At 36.3% G+C, this 17,177-nt stretch overlaps 1 protein-coding gene across 2 annotated transcripts; it reads left to right on the top strand.

The window, feature by feature from the left end:
- Positions 1 to 326: 326 nt before the first annotated feature.
- Positions 327 to 16,276, top strand: LOC119786128 (uncharacterized protein KIAA0040). Of its 2 annotated transcripts, XM_038289237.1 has the most exons (3): positions 327 to 534; positions 9,597 to 9,744; positions 13,423 to 16,276. In XM_038289237.1, exon 3 carries the CDS (start codon positions 13,815 to 13,817, stop codon positions 14,136 to 14,138), a length of 324 nt encoding a protein of 107 aa, XP_038145165.1. In that variant the 5' UTR covers positions 327 to 534; positions 9,597 to 9,744; positions 13,423 to 13,814; the 3' UTR covers positions 14,139 to 16,276. The 2 variants fall into 2 exon arrangements, with proteins under 2 accessions (XP_038145165.1, XP_038145164.1); XM_038289236.1 differs by lacking the exon at positions 9,597 to 9,744.
- Positions 16,277 to 17,177: the final 901 nt, after the last annotated feature.

Here is a 17,177-nt window from a genome sequence, read left to right on the forward strand (position 1 = left end):
TATGCAAGATGTCTCCACCTTTCCTGCAACATATCCTGCTGTTGCAAGGTCTTCTTGTGTGGTAATGTAATGTAGTAGGGTAGGATTATAACATTCCTCTTCTTCAATAAATAGCTGTTGTGCTTAAAAATCTGAAATTATTAAAGAATTTACACCAAATGTTTTTGAGTTTCTCTTTCGGATGTCACTCTGTGCTTGTTTTGTGGGGAAAGTAAGGCAACCGCAAGAATTCAGCACACCGTGCAGGAAACATTAGCATAGACAGAGGGCCCATTCTTACAGAAAGTGGGCAGGGACCAAAACACACTCACACACACTAAAAGAGGAGGAGGAGTACGGAAAACACGGGTAGAGTGAGGGAGAGAAACAGGAACAGAAAGTGAAGGCTTGTCAAGATGTCTGGGTGAAGGGGACCAGAACAGAACACAACACAACAAAAGCCAGATAGAAACCAAAAAGAACAAAAGTTGGAGCGGCTGACGTTATTAAGAAAGGAGGGGTGACCTGACCTGCTGCTACAGAAGCGCCTGCAGGGTAAGGTGCTGCTTTTAAACACATATTGAGTGCCTGTAACTACTCTAAAACTGTTCTAAGTGCTTTCTATGAGTTTTTCAAGCTTTTTGTGTGGTGATGTTAGAAAAAATTGTGCCTTAAAAACAAACTCTGTTAAAAAAACTGTTATTTTGTCTGTGGTCAGAAATGGCAGGATGTATGACAGGTTGCAACAATGTGCTGATGAGTTCTTTCCTGTTGTTTAGTTCTCCAGAATGTCAATAACATAACCTTCTGCTCCTGTTTAGAAAAACACCTTTTCAGTGAAATGCAGCATGAACTGAAACACCTATCTATCAGTGGTCGAGTATATTTATAGATTTACGAAGAATGACAGCTTCCTTCACTTCTTACTTTGTGAATGCTTTCCGTCTCACATCACTCATTTCACTCAGCTGAAATCAAGTTGACACAAGTCTAAAATGTAATGGATTTTTACACTTGTCCGTACTTAATATTACTTCTGAATACACAAACTGCCAAGGAGAAAAAAAAAAGAACATTTGGTTTATTTTGGCTCATGTTCTCTGATACAAAATGCTTTTTTCTTTGTCTGAATTAAACTTGGAAGCAGATATTTAAATACACATTACCTTGTTGTTACTCGCTGACATTAAAACAGTCAAAATCCTTCTTATATGGTTATTTATAGGATATTGAAATGATTTCTATTTGCTAAATATCATCAAACTTTCTAAAACGTCACACATTTACTTAAGATATAAGTTCAGCCCCATTTATTAACGTGTTCTCAGGTGTGACCCACTTTTTTTTCTCCATATGTAATTTTGTTATTGTAACTTTGCTCAAACAATTAAAAAAAACAGTGTCTGACCCTGTGCAGTGGAAAACTGTGATCAGAGTTTAATATTTATTTTGAAAAAAAGGCTTAGTTCTCTCTAGCTGGCCTTTTAGACCATATTAGGACCCGACTTGTATTTGAATGAACAGCTAAACACTATAATGAGGTTTATCAAGGATTTTTTCTTTTGTCTTTTGTATTTTTCTTTTGCTCCAGGATAGATAATCATATTTTAGATCAAACTGAGTTCCCTTTGAGACTCCTTTCTGAACATTTCTGTGATTTCTGGACATTTCCATTTTGTTTGGTACTGTAGGAAATTATTTAATCAGATGAATTTAGCTCACACACGAATTTGGATATTGTATGCAAAGATTAAATAGACTTATGGAGGTTCAAAACTCTCTTCCCTGCCCTTAACAGATTTTTCTAAGACATCAAACAAGAACACGGCATATTTGAAGTATTTTCCCATAAGCAAAACATCTGTTTATTAAAAGAAATAAATATTTAAACATACAATAGGATTTTTAAGTGGAAGAAATGGACGGATTGGAAAATATGCACAAGGAAGTTTACATAACTGCAGCCTAATGAAGTTTGTGATGCATAAATCAGTCAAAGGTATGGGGGAGATTCGCAAGTTGTAAACTGGGACTTGAATCATTTTCTCAAGAGACACCACACATGGACATTTTTAAGGACATGGGTGAGAGCTCTCTGGTTAATGTGTAAAAGAACTTATGAACTGCAGACATCAGAACATTGTTACCAGAAAAAGAAGAATCACTAGACTTTTCCTCAGTGATCATAGTTCTTGTTTCAACAGAGCAAAATAGGATTTGTATTTAATTTTGAAATCAAGTTCCCAAAGTCTGGGGAAAGGGTGGTGATACATTTACTAGAAGGCAAAATATACACTAAAATTGGCTCTTAAAAAATAACACATGACACAGCTGCATATCTTTATCTTTTGTTGATTTATTCTCTTCTATTTTGCTCTTTTTCCTAAACCAGGCACCTAAAAGCTTTAACATCTTCAAAGAATGACAGAGTAGTCTACTACGTCCTATCCTAAAAACTTGGGTCTATCTAATTCTTCTTCTTTGGTATGCAGATTCACTTTTACATTATTATTATTATTGGATATATGAAGATTATTATTACATGTGCTTGGAACCATATAATGTGATTTACTTAGCAAACTAATTTTATTAGGTCAACCATAAGTTTTATCCCTGGCCATACAAAGGTTTAAGAGAATCCCCTACCTTCTACTGTTTTCTTTCACAAACTGGTGTCAGATATGAGCCTTGCGGAGGGCGCCCATTTTTCACAAGTGGACGATAGGAAATTTTATGCGGGCTAGACAGACTATATAAAACAGTACCTTCTGCTTTTTTAAATGAGCAGTCGCCTTGGGCAGCTCACCACATCGCCCATGTCAGAAGCAGCCCCTGGTTGAGGTAGATGTGTTGCCTTAAATACATGCGTTCCTCATTTTTTCTAATGTTGCGAGCTAACTTGTCAGAAGCTTACAAAATAAAGGCAACAATAAAAACATAAAATGTTTAGTATGCATAAACTAGTAAATAAATAAAAGTGAAATATAATTGATCTCATACACTGACAAAATTGCTAAATAAAAAGCAATGTATGAAGCACTCCGCATTCACTGATTCTTAATGAAAAAGGATCTGCTCTGACTGTGTGCTCAGGGGCAAATCATAAAACATTTCTGATGCCTTCTGTCACTGCTCTGTCTTTTAGGTCACACATGCTTCTTCTAAAGAAGCAGAGGACCAGTTCAGACCAATCAAAACATTATTCTCAGCCCCTTCCTGCCTTTGTGTGCCTTAAGAAGTCAAATGTTCCTGTGTGTGAGTGGCTCAAGGAGAGCACAGTGTCATGAGGAAATGAAAAACCCTCTTAGAAATAGAAATGGAATTTCAGCAAGTTCACTAAAAGAGATGATCATTTATGTTTAAAGGCCACACATTTTAGCTCAGAATATATTGTGTGGGGGCACTTTGTAGCACTGTGGTCTTGCAGCAAGAAGGTTCAAGGTTAAATTAATGGCCCGCGGTCTTTCTGCATGTAGTTTGCTTGTTAACCCTGTGCATGCATGGGTTCTCTCTCCGGGTACTCTGACTTCCTCCCAGAGTCCAAAAACATGACTGTAAGGTTAATTGGCTTATCTAAATTGTCCTTAGGTGCCATTTTGTGTGCATGGTTGTATGCCCTGCGACACCTATCCAGGGTGCACCCTGCCTCTTGCCCCCATGTACCGTCAGAGATAGGCACCAATCCCACCATGACCTTGACAGAATAAGGGGGAGAAGATGGATGGATAGATGTTTCAATGTGAATACAAAAGCCTGATATGAACTGAATCATAAATTAAAATCGGAACGGGCCAGCATTCTTTGGTTACTCAAGATGAAGCATAAAACACACTGCAAAAAATAAAAATTAAATAAGTAATTTTTTTTTTTTTTTTCATAAGGTCATCTTGAATTTAGGAGGTGAGACACTTTGCAATTGAAGATGGTGATTTATACAAAAATAAGAAAAACAAATTGCATTATCTTATTTGGAGTGCATATTATCTATCATATTTTAAGTGTGAAATTACTAATTGCATTGGCAAATCATTTTATTTACCTATTTAAATTAAGAGTAAATACACTTAATTTAAATTTTTTTTCCTATTTGTAGATCGTTTTTGCAGTGCAACTGTCCAAAAAAAAAGAAAAGTCTAAACTTGTAATTATTAATCATTTTGTAGGAACAAATCAACAATGTGTATTCAGATTACACCATCAGTCTCTTTTAATTTTGTCATAATTATCTGGAAATGTGACCACATAAGCAGCAATACTTTATAGCAATCTTTTAGCCCCAACACAGAGTTTGACTTATCCATTACATTTTAAACTTTACCATCTGATTCCATTTGTTGTCTTTGTTACATGGCCATACTAAACTGATAAACCTTGTTTAATGTTTGTTTGTCTTGTTTGGTCTCTCAGACAAATAATTACTGTGAAACGATCATATTATGAGTAAGATTATACTTCATACAAATATGCTGTAGATCAAAAAAGACATCACAACAGCAGGAAGTAAGAAAGTAGTGGTTCAAAGGAAAATGATCAGAAACATGAAACATTATGAATCAAGAAAGGTGAAGAGAAGGCATCACCCACTTAAAAGTAAAGTGCTACGTCCAAAATTAGCATAGTTGTTTCCATGCTGTAAAATGTTCCAGAATGACAAACACCCAGTGCTTTCAGGTTTTTCTTTTAGTTTAGGTTTACAACATGGCTGTGTTAATCCACAATCCTACAGAAATAAAGTGTCAGCAGATATGGTAAAAGGAAGTACAGGTTTGGTTTCTGTAGAAATTACTCAGAAATGATGTGATATGATTACAAATGCTGAAACGATGAGCAATGTGTTACATTTGAGTTCAAATAACATATATAGCTGTTAACATAGCAACTAAAGATAAATCTGAGTAAATAAACTGATGAGATGAGAAAACATAGGAAAATATAGTTCTAAACATTTAAAATATATTTTGTTTCTATTCTTTTTGTTTAAAGTAGCACTGTGTACATTGTTAGGATTATTTATATTGATGATGAGTGAGTCTGTTAACCCTAATAATGTCTGCGTGTTACGTGTCAAAAGTAATGTTTTCCCAATTATTTTATCTAATTCAGTGACAGACAGTTCTGTCAGGATATACAGTTATCATGTTTATTATGTACTTAACAGGGATTTGGGAATGAAATGGGGGCACAGACATAGTTGATCTTTCCTTACAGCGAGTTCTCTCTGTTTTTATCTGGGAGACTGTGTTAATAGTTTGATATGGCTGGAGGGGGGGATCTTCCTAATTGTCAATCATTCTGGTGATATGTTAACATAAGGCTGTACTACATGCTCGTCCTCACGTAGCTATCTTACCGGTGATGAGTCTGACATAGTGGAATACATAGTGTATGAGCGATGGAAACAGCAACTTTTAAACAGCGTGGGCGAGGAGAAATGGGCTTGTGCATGCTCACACACATGTTTAATAGGCATTCCCTCTTTGGAGCAGGTACAGGGTTGAACGTTTGCATTATTTTTTTTTTTAGTGAAGAGGTTGGGTCTTTTCAAAAATGTACGAAAATCCTCAAATATACCTTTAATATGACATAAATATCATTAGGTTAAGAAACAGTAAGTGGTCCATATTGCTGCTCCAAAACGGCTGCCGCTCTTGATAACTCTCCTTTGTAACTCAATAGGGTCACATCTGTTACCAAATAAGTCATGTGGCCAGGAGCACCACCTTATAGGTGCAATGTTACCAGTAGTGCTAAAACCGGATGTTATAGGTAACTAAAAGGTACACAGTGCTGATTTGACTTGGGTTTTTGGGGAGCTCTTTTATAATTAGAAACAAAATGAAACTGCGTGACATATTTTGACTAAATTAATCGCTCTATGGGGATTTTTTGGTAACATTGGGCTAAAGGTGACTCAGGAGTCAGGGGTTAGTTCAGTGACCAATCCTATGGCCGCCTCGCTTCCCTTAGGTGTAGGGCAGGTGTAGCTAGCTTACTACCATAAATGTTTCTGGAATCTCTGAATGCAGTGTAAAGCAGTGCTTCCCAAAGTAGGTGATGTGACTCCTAACATGTAGGGAAGGCCAAAATGTATCATAAAATAAATAAATACCGTGAAATAAATAGATGTAACTTTTATTTATGTACTTATTTAATGCATGATTCAAATATCAATTTATTTATCATCAATTCTTACATTAAATGGTAAAATGCACAATTAAATAATTAAATGTTCCTTTAATAAGTAAAAAATACATGAAAAATGATAAGGGCAAGTGACTTTCACATGCCCTGAAACAATTTTTACTTGCCCAGGATAATGTTTGATAAATATAGTTCCTAATATTAATTTTGTATATATATCAATGAAACATGTTTGTTTTTTAAAGGTTTTTTGTAATTCAGTATTTTTTAAGTTTACAGGTTCCTAGTGTCTATATGCATACGTCAGATAATGAACTCAAGCCTATATTACCATGTTAACAAGCTTTTTAATCCTTCCTGCACATTCTTTTTAAACTAAACTTTGCTTTAAACTGTTGTGTGCTTGGAAAAAAATAAATAGCAATGTTAAAAAATCAAAAAAAAACTTGACAGGTTAAAAACTTAAGATAAATCACAAGACAGAAGTCAATGTCACAAATGAATAACTTTTATTTTAGAGTCACGGTATGTTTATACAAGATAATACTATTAATATAATGTAACTTTTCTGGAGAATCATTATACATAGTTATTTTATACAGGGTTTCCACAGTCTTACATCATTTTAGAATTCCCTGACTTTTAACTGACTCAGGATTAGTTTTCCCTGACAAAATAAATGCAGCCATTTGTCGTTTTGGTAACTACATCAAAATTACAGCTAGGAGGACAAAAATTACCCAGCTTTTTCAAATCACGTGCCTTTTTCAAATCACGCGAGAATGTGTACAAAACAACAAAAATGGCGCCGGCAACGCATCTGGGTCGTTTTCATCGAATGTTGGTGATTTTAAAGTAATTTTGAGTGGTAAATTATTTTTTTGGCGATCACTGCACTTGCCTGGCGGGCAAATGCAATGAAATTTGTACTCTCCCTACAATAAAAACTACTTGCCCCGGGAGATCGTGCGATGGTTAACATCGAGCCCTGTATATATATATTTACATTCAGTTTAAGCAATGAAACTGACATATGTCAATTTACGGTTGTATATTTCAACTGTGTAATTTCTCTTTGCTTCGATTAAGAAGAAACAAAAGCAAAATAACTTCTAAAAAAAACTGTGTTACACAGGATAAACAAATTATTTTAAAATTGTATTTAATGTAGAATTGAGTTTGCCTTAATCTGCATTTCAACTTGTCTGGTCTCACAAATAGAAAAGTTGCAGTTAGAAAGCTTTTATTGACATGAATAAAATAAGTTCTTTGGCGCTAGGATCAGGATAAGGTAAATCAGAACCCATTTAAAAGCATTAGAGATATTCACAGGGCACCTTTTTTTTTAAATCTAATTTACAGATCAAGGTCTCAGAATCTGGAAAGACAGGGAAATATACAAAGTCCACAGTGATAGATCAGTAGGGGATCTTGGTCAAATGCTCCTTGTGTTTCACTGTTTCTGCTTAACCCTTGTGCAGCCCTTATATTCAGCTTTGCTGACCCCAACATAAAGCAACTTAATTAAACTTTAAACTCCAACTCTATTTTGACTGAAGGAACAACCTGCTGAAAGAACACCACCACTTGAGTGAACACCTGATTTTTGTTTCTCACATGGCAGAAAGACTGCATTTACTCAGAGTCTACCACTCGCCGTTTTTTTGACAGGAAATACTCTTTTAGCTTGAGGCAATTCTTCTTCTGTGGATGAATCAACATCTTGCTCTGGGTTGTATTCCCCTCATCAATCTCTGCTTTTACCTCCTTCTCTTGTCTTTCTAGTCATACTGTCACCAGTCAGCTGCAGCCCCTTTATGGGCTTTGAGCAGCTTCAAAGACTAGAAATATTAGAGCGATGCTTGATGCAGAAGTTTGTCCTGCAACAGGATCATCACCAGTCTGAACTCTCTCCCCGTTCTTCTCAGTCGTTATGTTCTTGGGCAAGACGCTTCCCCCACATTGTCTTCTGATAGTGGTCACAGGGCCCGGTGGTGCCCGCGTACGACAGTTATGCTTCTGCCACACCATCAGTGCGTGAATGTATGCCTGAATGAGTCTCCTGGCTCAAAAAAGTGCTATAAAAATATGGAAAATTTTCCATATTGTTACAATTTGTTTCCTAGAACCTGTACTTTCCTTCAGAGCCTTTCTGATATTTTAGCCATCCGTAGGATGACAAACTGCAGACATACTGACCAGAAGGCATTATGTTTTAATTATGAGATAGTAAATGCATTTCAGGACACCCGAATCTGCAGTATAATGTCACTCCCTTGGCTGCCGTATCACAGTATTGCATTCTGCTGAAGACTGTCTGCTATTGATACATCTTAGTTATAAAATAAAGCATGTTCACGTCATCGTGTTGTCCAGAAAACAGGCTTAAATTGGAAGGCAATCAGACTTTAGCTCAGTTTCTAATTGAAGACATTTTGACACCTATCTAAGAGTCTGCTGGTGAAGATTCTCAGTCATCCAAGTCATAGTCATTCCCAAAAAAGTAAAAAAAAAACAACAACAATCCATTGGACTATGTCTCCAAGTTTGAAGACGACTTTTGGACAAGTATGGGGCATTGCAGCCTAACCAAATAAGCCAAATGAGCCCCATTACAAAGGGGTGGAACCATTCGTCCATTTTAACTTGCATGTTTTCTTAAGGCTTTGTTGGGCTACTTTATAAGAGCCTTGAACCCAGTGAGATTTTTCAAACATTTGAATTGAAAAAGCTTCCCAGCTTTAGATAGTAAGCGAAACATTTTCAAACCTGGAAACAAAGTCCAGTGGATTGTTTTGTTACTTTTTTGGTAATATCTAAGAGTCTGTCAACTTTGTCGGCTCGCACCAGATGACAGAATTTTCACAAGAGTCATTGTAGTGTGTAACCTACCCTGCAGTTGTAATTTAGATCAGCACACTTACTCAATGGATAATATGTTTCTGTGTTTTAGATTTTTCCCCTTTGACTGTATGCAATGTTCCTTTCTTCTGAGAAAATAAACTTAAGCCCTAATAAACAAAATAAAAATCAGAGTAATTAATCTATTTAATATATTTTGAAGTAAATTACTAAAACATACTTATTTGTTGATTTTATTGTAATTTCATTGAAAAGCACCGGTATGTAAAAAAAAAATTAAAATTAAGTTAGTTATGCAAAGATAATGAAGGAATATTTACTCTTGCACTGCAAGGAAATAAATAGATCTAAACACAAACGTACCTGTTGTGTCACACTAACCTAACCCCCACCCCAAGAAGGTAACTGTTCCTCATGTGAACCCATTATTTGTCCCCATGAATACCTCTAAGTCCAAAAATGTAGAATATTTCAGGGAAATTGTCCCCACAATATAACAAAAACTGGCCAAACACACTTTATTTATTTAGTTCTAAATAAAAGTTAATCACAGAATAACTGCTCTAAGAATTTATATCCTAGATCCTTTACAGCTCCCATTTTTTAAATTTCAGATGTTGCTTTAGACGAGGCTTCCTGTTAAGCAGATGATGTGGGCTGAGTGTGTGAGGTTTTGCGCCTGTCTGTGGGTAAACTTATTTCACACATGAGTCGCAACGCAGGGTGACGGCGAAGCCAAACCTATTTGCTCTTCACTTGCAGGTGCGTCATCTTCTCTTTCTCTCTATCTTGAGCGAGTAAATGTGAGGTGAAAATCTTTTCTTCTTTCTGCCACCAGAATGCAAAGACTGCTGAAAGCATCAGAGCATGTAAAGAGAACACTTGAGTGAAATGGTGTTTGAAACCGTTTAAAAAAAACAATTTAAACAAGGATGTTACCTTAAGGCTTCATTCAGGCAAAGGGAGCATTTTGGTGTTATTTGCTGAGTCTAATTTTAGATAGTAAACACGTAAAGACCTATGTAATTGGAGTTTAAACAAGTCAAATAAAACTATTTACCCTTCGCAGATTTTATCTGTTGCTGATTCTTTTTGTTACATTGAAAATAAGAAGTTGCATATCAGCAAACAAGTTTCAATATTATTAACTAAAATCTATTTTCAAAAGATAAACTGAATTTTGTTTGTGTTAATGATCAGTCATCATCAGTAATAGCAACCACAGAACAAGATTAATTAGTAAGGCAACCAGACTTTAGCACAGGGTCGGATACACAAGGAGCTTAAAATGGCATGTTATTATTTGTTAGTTTCCAGAATCGACAGAATACAATTACAAGTTTTATTCCATACCTAATGCCACTGCCAGACAAAACATAGCTGTGGTTAAAAGCAGAACCCAAGACAGTTCTTGTTAAAAGCAATAAAACAAGGGAGTGGAAAGATACGATCATCAAACATGCTCTTGTATGCAGCACACACTTACCAGGTAAATCAAGATAAGGAAAATGTCTGTTGTTTGTACAGATTACGGCTTGCTTACTAGAACGTTACTCAAACCAGCTATGTAAGTGCAGTTTGCTCGTTATTTAAATTTTTTTTTTGCTTTTATTCTAATTCATGTAAAGCAATTTGATTTGTTCATATACTGAATTGTACTATACAATAAACTTGCCTTGTCGTCAAGATATGGCTGTTTATTGTTTTTGCAGTAACCCAAACCCTGGCCCTGTTGCAGCTAGTTAGAACTGTGGATCACCCTCTGTTTTTCAGTTAGTTAGCCCCTTAATCCATGAGGGGGTCCTTCTAAAATTACATATGTGAATTAAAGAAAGCACAGCTCCCAAACTATACACTGGAAATACAATTGCTTGTATTTGTATGAGAGAAAGGCATTGAGAAATATTTTTCAGCTGGAACCACTATTTTAAATGTCACCAAGTCTTATTTATAAGATTAAAAAAAGAAAAAATGAAAAATATTTAGCCTCGCCAATTTTTTTTTTCCCAAAATAAACACTGCAAAAAAACATGAAAACTCATTTAATACTTTGGATGAACCCTCAGACTTTATAGACCCACATCTTGACCATAAGTCAAGCAAATTTGGAATGAATAAGTTGAAGCATGTTTGTTCCACAAAGATTTTAGTGGGTAGTATGCTAGACGATAATATGATTTTGTCACACTGCCAAAAGTGCAAAAATGCATTTTTTCCACTCATAAAAGGGAATCTGTAGATTTACATTATTGGAGACCTTCTGCAAAAGACAAAGCCTTTGCTCCTAAGATTTAACCGTTGTTTCATTGAAATTTACCAATAATATCACCAAACTGAATAGAAAATAAGAATAACGGAAATAGATTATGTAATGCTTTCCTGCTACATCACCTGAAATGGTCGCACAGTTACCTCTGACCCCTCTTTGGACAGGTCTGAAGCCTCTTGTCTCCGATGATGCCAGACATTAGGGGGTGTGGCTAAAAATGAAAACCTGCTGTTGCATTACTCCCACAGAGTCACACATGTCAGGTGGAATTTTAAATCTTATTTTATTTGTCTACACAGCTATAACACAAAATTACTTGTGAAAAAATACTTTTGAAATGTGTTTAAGAAATTTTAAAACCCCATTTAAAAGGCCAGTGGATGAAACACCATGTGACTGTGTTTTGGCCATTTCTTTAAATAGATTAACATGAGCAAGTTTCAGTTGGGCCCTGTACTGGGCCGGCCGGGCCTAAGTGGCTAGGTGAAGATGTCAGGTCACTCCTGACAATCCTGTCAAATTGTCCATGCATTGGGTTGGTGTGTATGGGTCAACTGATCTGGTTCCATCCCTTAAAGTTAACTTATTGAAAAATATCTCTTCCCCAGAAAGTAAATAATGTTAGGGTACATATTCAAATGAAATCAGATTTTCTAAAAAAACTTACTAGATACAATTGTTACATTTCTTGGGGATAATCTTTCTGCCTCTATCTACTGCATACTCCGACCACAGAAATAGGCCACAAAGTTTACCAAATGAAAAAGGGTCTATATTGCACTCAGTAAAGTAATCATTCAGACGTATAACCACTTTTTTTCGCTTCTCGTGGTCTTGTGACTCGGGCACAGTTAAATGTTCTACTCCTGCCATAGTGCCCCAAAAAAAAATCGCATAATCCTTTGCGAGAAGAGCTGTTGCAAAGCATTCTCAGAAACATCTGCTCATCTAGTGACCATCCATGTACACTACATTTCAAGGTGCATTGTGGGAAATTTTGAACTGCTATTTCATCCACTGTAAGACATTTGGACCCCCTACAAAATGGCGTAAATGGTGTTAGGAGTGCCCAGTCGGACACAGCCATAGTCAGTTGTGTTGGCTCACACTAGTCCAGCTTTGGTGAAGAAGAACTAGAACTTAATCCTGGATATTTGTCTTCCGAAAAAAAATTCTGAAAGTCCTGTAAACTTAATGTTATCAAGGAAAAGACCATCACAACCAACACTTACCTTAAAAAGGAAATAATTACCACTAAACCTAATAGCCACTTGTACATCCCTTCACAGGAAGATCTTGCATCAAGAAAAGCAGCCACCAGCATTAGTAAGGCTTAGAGCTCATGAATAATTGTTCTCAATTTATTTCACTGGTGCACCTAAATCTTTAAGATGGTTTGTAACCTTTTTCAAACTGGTATAAATAAATGTGTTTTCCCGAATGTTTTTTAACTAACAAGTTGATCTTGCCATTATGTGTTGCTTTTTGAGAGCTTTGGGACTTTATTTATTTTATCTTACATGTTTGATTTAGGTGATTTCCTGATTTTACAGGTCTTGTAGTAGATGGGGTGTAACTTGTGAAACTGAGCCAAAGAAGTGTGATTTATCACTGCTAGCTTATTATATTAAATTAAGTCAAACATATTTTCACACCGGTTAATTTGATTCCTTTGATAAACATAATTCTTTCAAGCAAACGTTTCACAGCCTCGCACATTCAGATAAGTAGCTCTCACTCTGGTCTATCTCTCCTCCCTTTTCTAGTTCCCTCTGTCACTTTGTCACACTCTCTATCTCAGCGGGACTCTTAAGAAGATTGGTTACCTCTTTCTCCATCTCGCCTTACCTCAGATCCAATCTCCTCTCGATTTTGTCCTCCCTTTTTCACTTTGCCTCTGTCCTCCCTCAGCGGGACCCTTGAAGGGATCTGCCCTGAATCCTGAATGACTCCTCTGCAATATTAATGAAACAAAAGCTGAACGGAGAAAAAGGAATATTCTAAGCTGACATTGACAAGAGAAAGGAGAGCAGCAGTGGAGATGTTAGAGTTAGAAACAGGGATTGGAGGTGGGGAAAGCCAAACAGGGGTATAAGATAAGCCTGTCTGCCTAAAACCAAAAGCAAATTTCTGTCTGTGTTAATTTTCCTTTTCTTCTCTTTGCTTCACAGCCACAACATTTCAGCAGCTTGACAAGACCAAAGCAACAACTAAAGGGCAAAGGGACTTGGAGAAACAATTAGGGTAATGCTGACCAGCATAAATAAACTCAATTTAAGATTTTTTTTCATCCAGACCAAACAACAAGGCCAACTGAAGGAAAACACTCCCACAAACAAATATTGTCAAGTGAAAGAAAGCCTTTGTCTTGACAACTAATGGATTGACTTGTGCTTGCAGACTTAAATGAGATCTAAATGAACTTTTTAAAATTGAGAAACTTACAGAGATGAACACCTTCACTTAATTTGTGGTTTGACAGCATTTAATTTTTATCACCATACTTTTATTAAAACTTTTTTGGGTGTGCAACGAAGGAACTCAGCTCTGCAGGATAAACGTTATGGAAGGCAACTTTCAGAGTGCCGAGGATTTTTTCAACTGGCTTTGGAGTTTTGCTGTGGAAAAACACAATCAGGGGGTCTACAACACCGTGTGCCTGGTCGTCCTGCTGATGCTCCCTCTGCTAATCATCCTCACCATCGTGGGGGTGTGCTGCCACTGTTGCTGCTGTCGCCGTGATAATGGCTTTTGTTGCTGTTGTCATGGAGGCTCTTCTAGGTCAGCAACAAAAAAGAACAAAAATTCCACCAACAGCGAGGACTTGTGGATATCTGTTAAGGCTGAGCCAATGACACCTGATCGGGTCGCCATGGGTATGTTGTAAAGGTTAGCTCCCTGACCCTGGACTAGTTCCTGTAGTCATGCTGAATTATGGGTGGTCATAAAGGAAGGTGGATAAAGCCCAGCTAAAGAAAAAAACATTCCCACCATAGTAAACAGACTTGGCATGGACCCAGTTTGGCTTTGTTTATAAATCTCTGTCACTTTGTATTTATGACAATGTTTACATTTTTATGAGCTTTTTAGCATATGGTACATGAAAAAAAGACATAGGCCGTTTCTCAATTCATAAAAACGCAAGTGAGGACTCATGTGTTGCCAAGTAGGTTCAAGAACATAAATATGGGTCAATAGGAAGAGAAACGTACTCGTGAGGTCACCACATGCTCGGCTCGTCTGGAGTCGGATTTCACCTCCTGTTATGAATAGTCTCTAGATAATAATAAATTCTAACTCTTTATCATTTAATGGGGGACTAATAGTTAACACAGACAGATAAGCACAAATCAAATGAACGTTTAAAATAAAATAAAAAAATGCCATCAGAGCCATCAGAGGGCTACTGCAGATGGGCTAATGTTAGCTCTGACTGCGGTTGGCCTCGGAGGTCTGCTGGTTGCCTAGGTCCTCTCAACATTGGAACTTTTTTAAAAAAATACGCACTAAATCAGTAAATGGGCCATATAGTGATGCTTAAAAGTATAATTTTTCACCTCAAATTATCTTAAAACTTACTTTTGTAGAATAACAGAAAGAGAAAAAAAGATCTTTTAACTTAATGCTCTGAGCTCTGTGAGAGCTCCAAGGAAAGCTGCTGCTGCCGTGGTGCATGCTGGGAAAGCCGTCAGTCTGGAGAACACACAAGTCTGCTCTGCTCTGTAAAGAGGGAGGGGCAAGAACAACATCTGGGAACTTTGTCCATTCTTGGTCTGGTGTTCTTGTGAATTGGAACAGTACTAGGCCTCCGGTTGATGACCTTTCACAAGCATATGAGAATGCACAGCACACATATTGAGATATATACATATATAGATATAATTGACAGCACTTTGTCCTTTGAGCTTCTGTGTGAAATTCAATGCATCCATACTTGGGAGAGGGAGCATGCAGAACACCTAATCAATTTTTAAATTGCACATACCTTTCAGGTTGTAAACTGAGAAAAAAAAAACAAACAGCACTGATATCTTAAAGGGATCTTATTATTTTTTTCTTGCTTCATGTTAACAGTAGATAATTAAGTACAGACCACACATCAGACACATGCACAGACAATTTTTGGGACAGGCCCTCAAATCTATAAGAAGGAAACCGAAAACCAAATGTAATCATGGAATACAAATAATCCAACGTGGTTATATTATACTTTCATATTTATTTTTTTCAACACAATTCATACATCTGATCAAACAGGGTAATTGAAAGTACCAAACAGGTAAATGAACACAGGCCATAGTGTGTATTCTTGTTTATAACCTAGGAAACCATTGAATAATCATCAAATACATATCAATAACAACTCTGATAAATTTAGAAATACAGCATACAAAATTATCTTGAAGATGAAATGCCCTTTCTATCTTAAAAAGCTTACTGATATGTTCCTACTGGTTCAAAAAGTTTGTATGCTGCTCTATACCAGAGCTTTATATTTAGCATTCTGCATGTGTTATTTTGAAATGGTAATAAGTTACCAAGTAAAATGATTCATTCAGTGTTAAAGTAGAAATACTTGCATGAAATCCTTGAATAAAAATGACTTTTCCTACACGGAATAGAGTTCTGGCTAGGATGGTATAATTGTAAAATATTATGTTTGTTTGTATTTTCAAAAACTTCTATTGTAAAGGTTACTTGATGTTCTCCTGCAGAAATATTGTGATCATGCTTTTTTCATTTCAATTTTTTATTTGACATTAAAATGACTCTTTTTAGATGGAAAATAAAAACAAAAAACAAGTGAACTGGTCTAATTTTGGTAAACATTAAAATAATGTTTAAATTCTCACTGTATGTTTATATGCTTACTCGCTGCAGCTGTCTCTATCTTTTCCCACCTTCCCTGTAAACTTTAGAATGTCGATAAACGTGAACAAAGGCTTTGAAAAACATGAGTACAAAGAATATAGACTGTGCTTTATATAATGACGCCTTGTAATAAAAAAAAACTGAATGGGAAAACTAAATTCTCCCCTTTTTATTTATGTTTTTTAGGAAATGTTGGGCCAGAATCCATGAAATGTTTCCAGTCGCACAAAACGTTTAGTTTAGAATATAATTTGACATAAGCCAACACGAAGGAATGTCCAAGCACTGACTTTACCTGCTGTCTAATGTTAAGGGTCAGACAGGAAGTGTGGCAGCTGTAGCAGTTTGGCCTATAACTGTAAAGAAAACAAGGCAGGGATGGGAGGGGTGGGGGCTTGTGTTCTCTGGCAGACCTATTCTGCCAAGAATACAAACAAATACCCATCAAAAGTCAAAATATTCCTAGAGGAATTTTACAGTGGATACATTGTGATTTTTTTTTTTTTTTTTTTTACAAACTTGCATACAATAGTCAATTTTAAGATGCAGATAACCTCCACAGCAATGGACATTTTTTTTGTTTTAGCTTTGACTGAAGAAACACATCAATTTAGCGCTCGGCAAAATCCAATGTTTCCATAACTAGGGCTCCAATTTTAAAGACATCCCCACTTTCCAGCTTAACTGCAAACCTCCTACACCCCTTCACCCCCCTTATACCAAGGCTCTTCTCATTCTTCTGCCTCAATTCCATCAACAATATCAGACTTCAAGGGGAAAGATGTCTCTAACCTAACCCTACTTGCTTACACAGAGAACAGATGTGTTCAGCATCATGTCTTCTGCAGGGGTCTGAGTGGCAATGACTTATTCATTTCTTCATTTCAATAAAACTTTCTAATTTGTGATTTTTCTTCTATTGAATTTCTCCAGGTTGAATTGAATACATATTTTTCATGTGTACTTGAAACAGTAGAAAATAAGTTATATGTAGTTAAATGTATGATGACATTTACAAATATTAGTCATTATAAGAATTAAGAGTTTGAAGGGC

This window comes from Cyprinodon tularosa, unplaced genomic scaffold (genome assembly GCF_016077235.1).
Source record: "Cyprinodon tularosa strain WSP-4 unplaced genomic scaffold, ASM1607723v1 ctg267, whole genome shotgun sequence".
In the NCBI taxonomy this organism is placed as follows: domain Eukaryota; kingdom Metazoa; phylum Chordata; class Actinopteri; order Cyprinodontiformes; family Cyprinodontidae; genus Cyprinodon; species Cyprinodon tularosa.

Coding starts and splice junctions, on each gene's coding strand:
- LOC119786128 (XM_038289237.1), top strand. CDS start 13,815: ATGGAAGGCAACTTTCAGAGTGCCGAGGATTTTTTCAACTGGCTTTGG.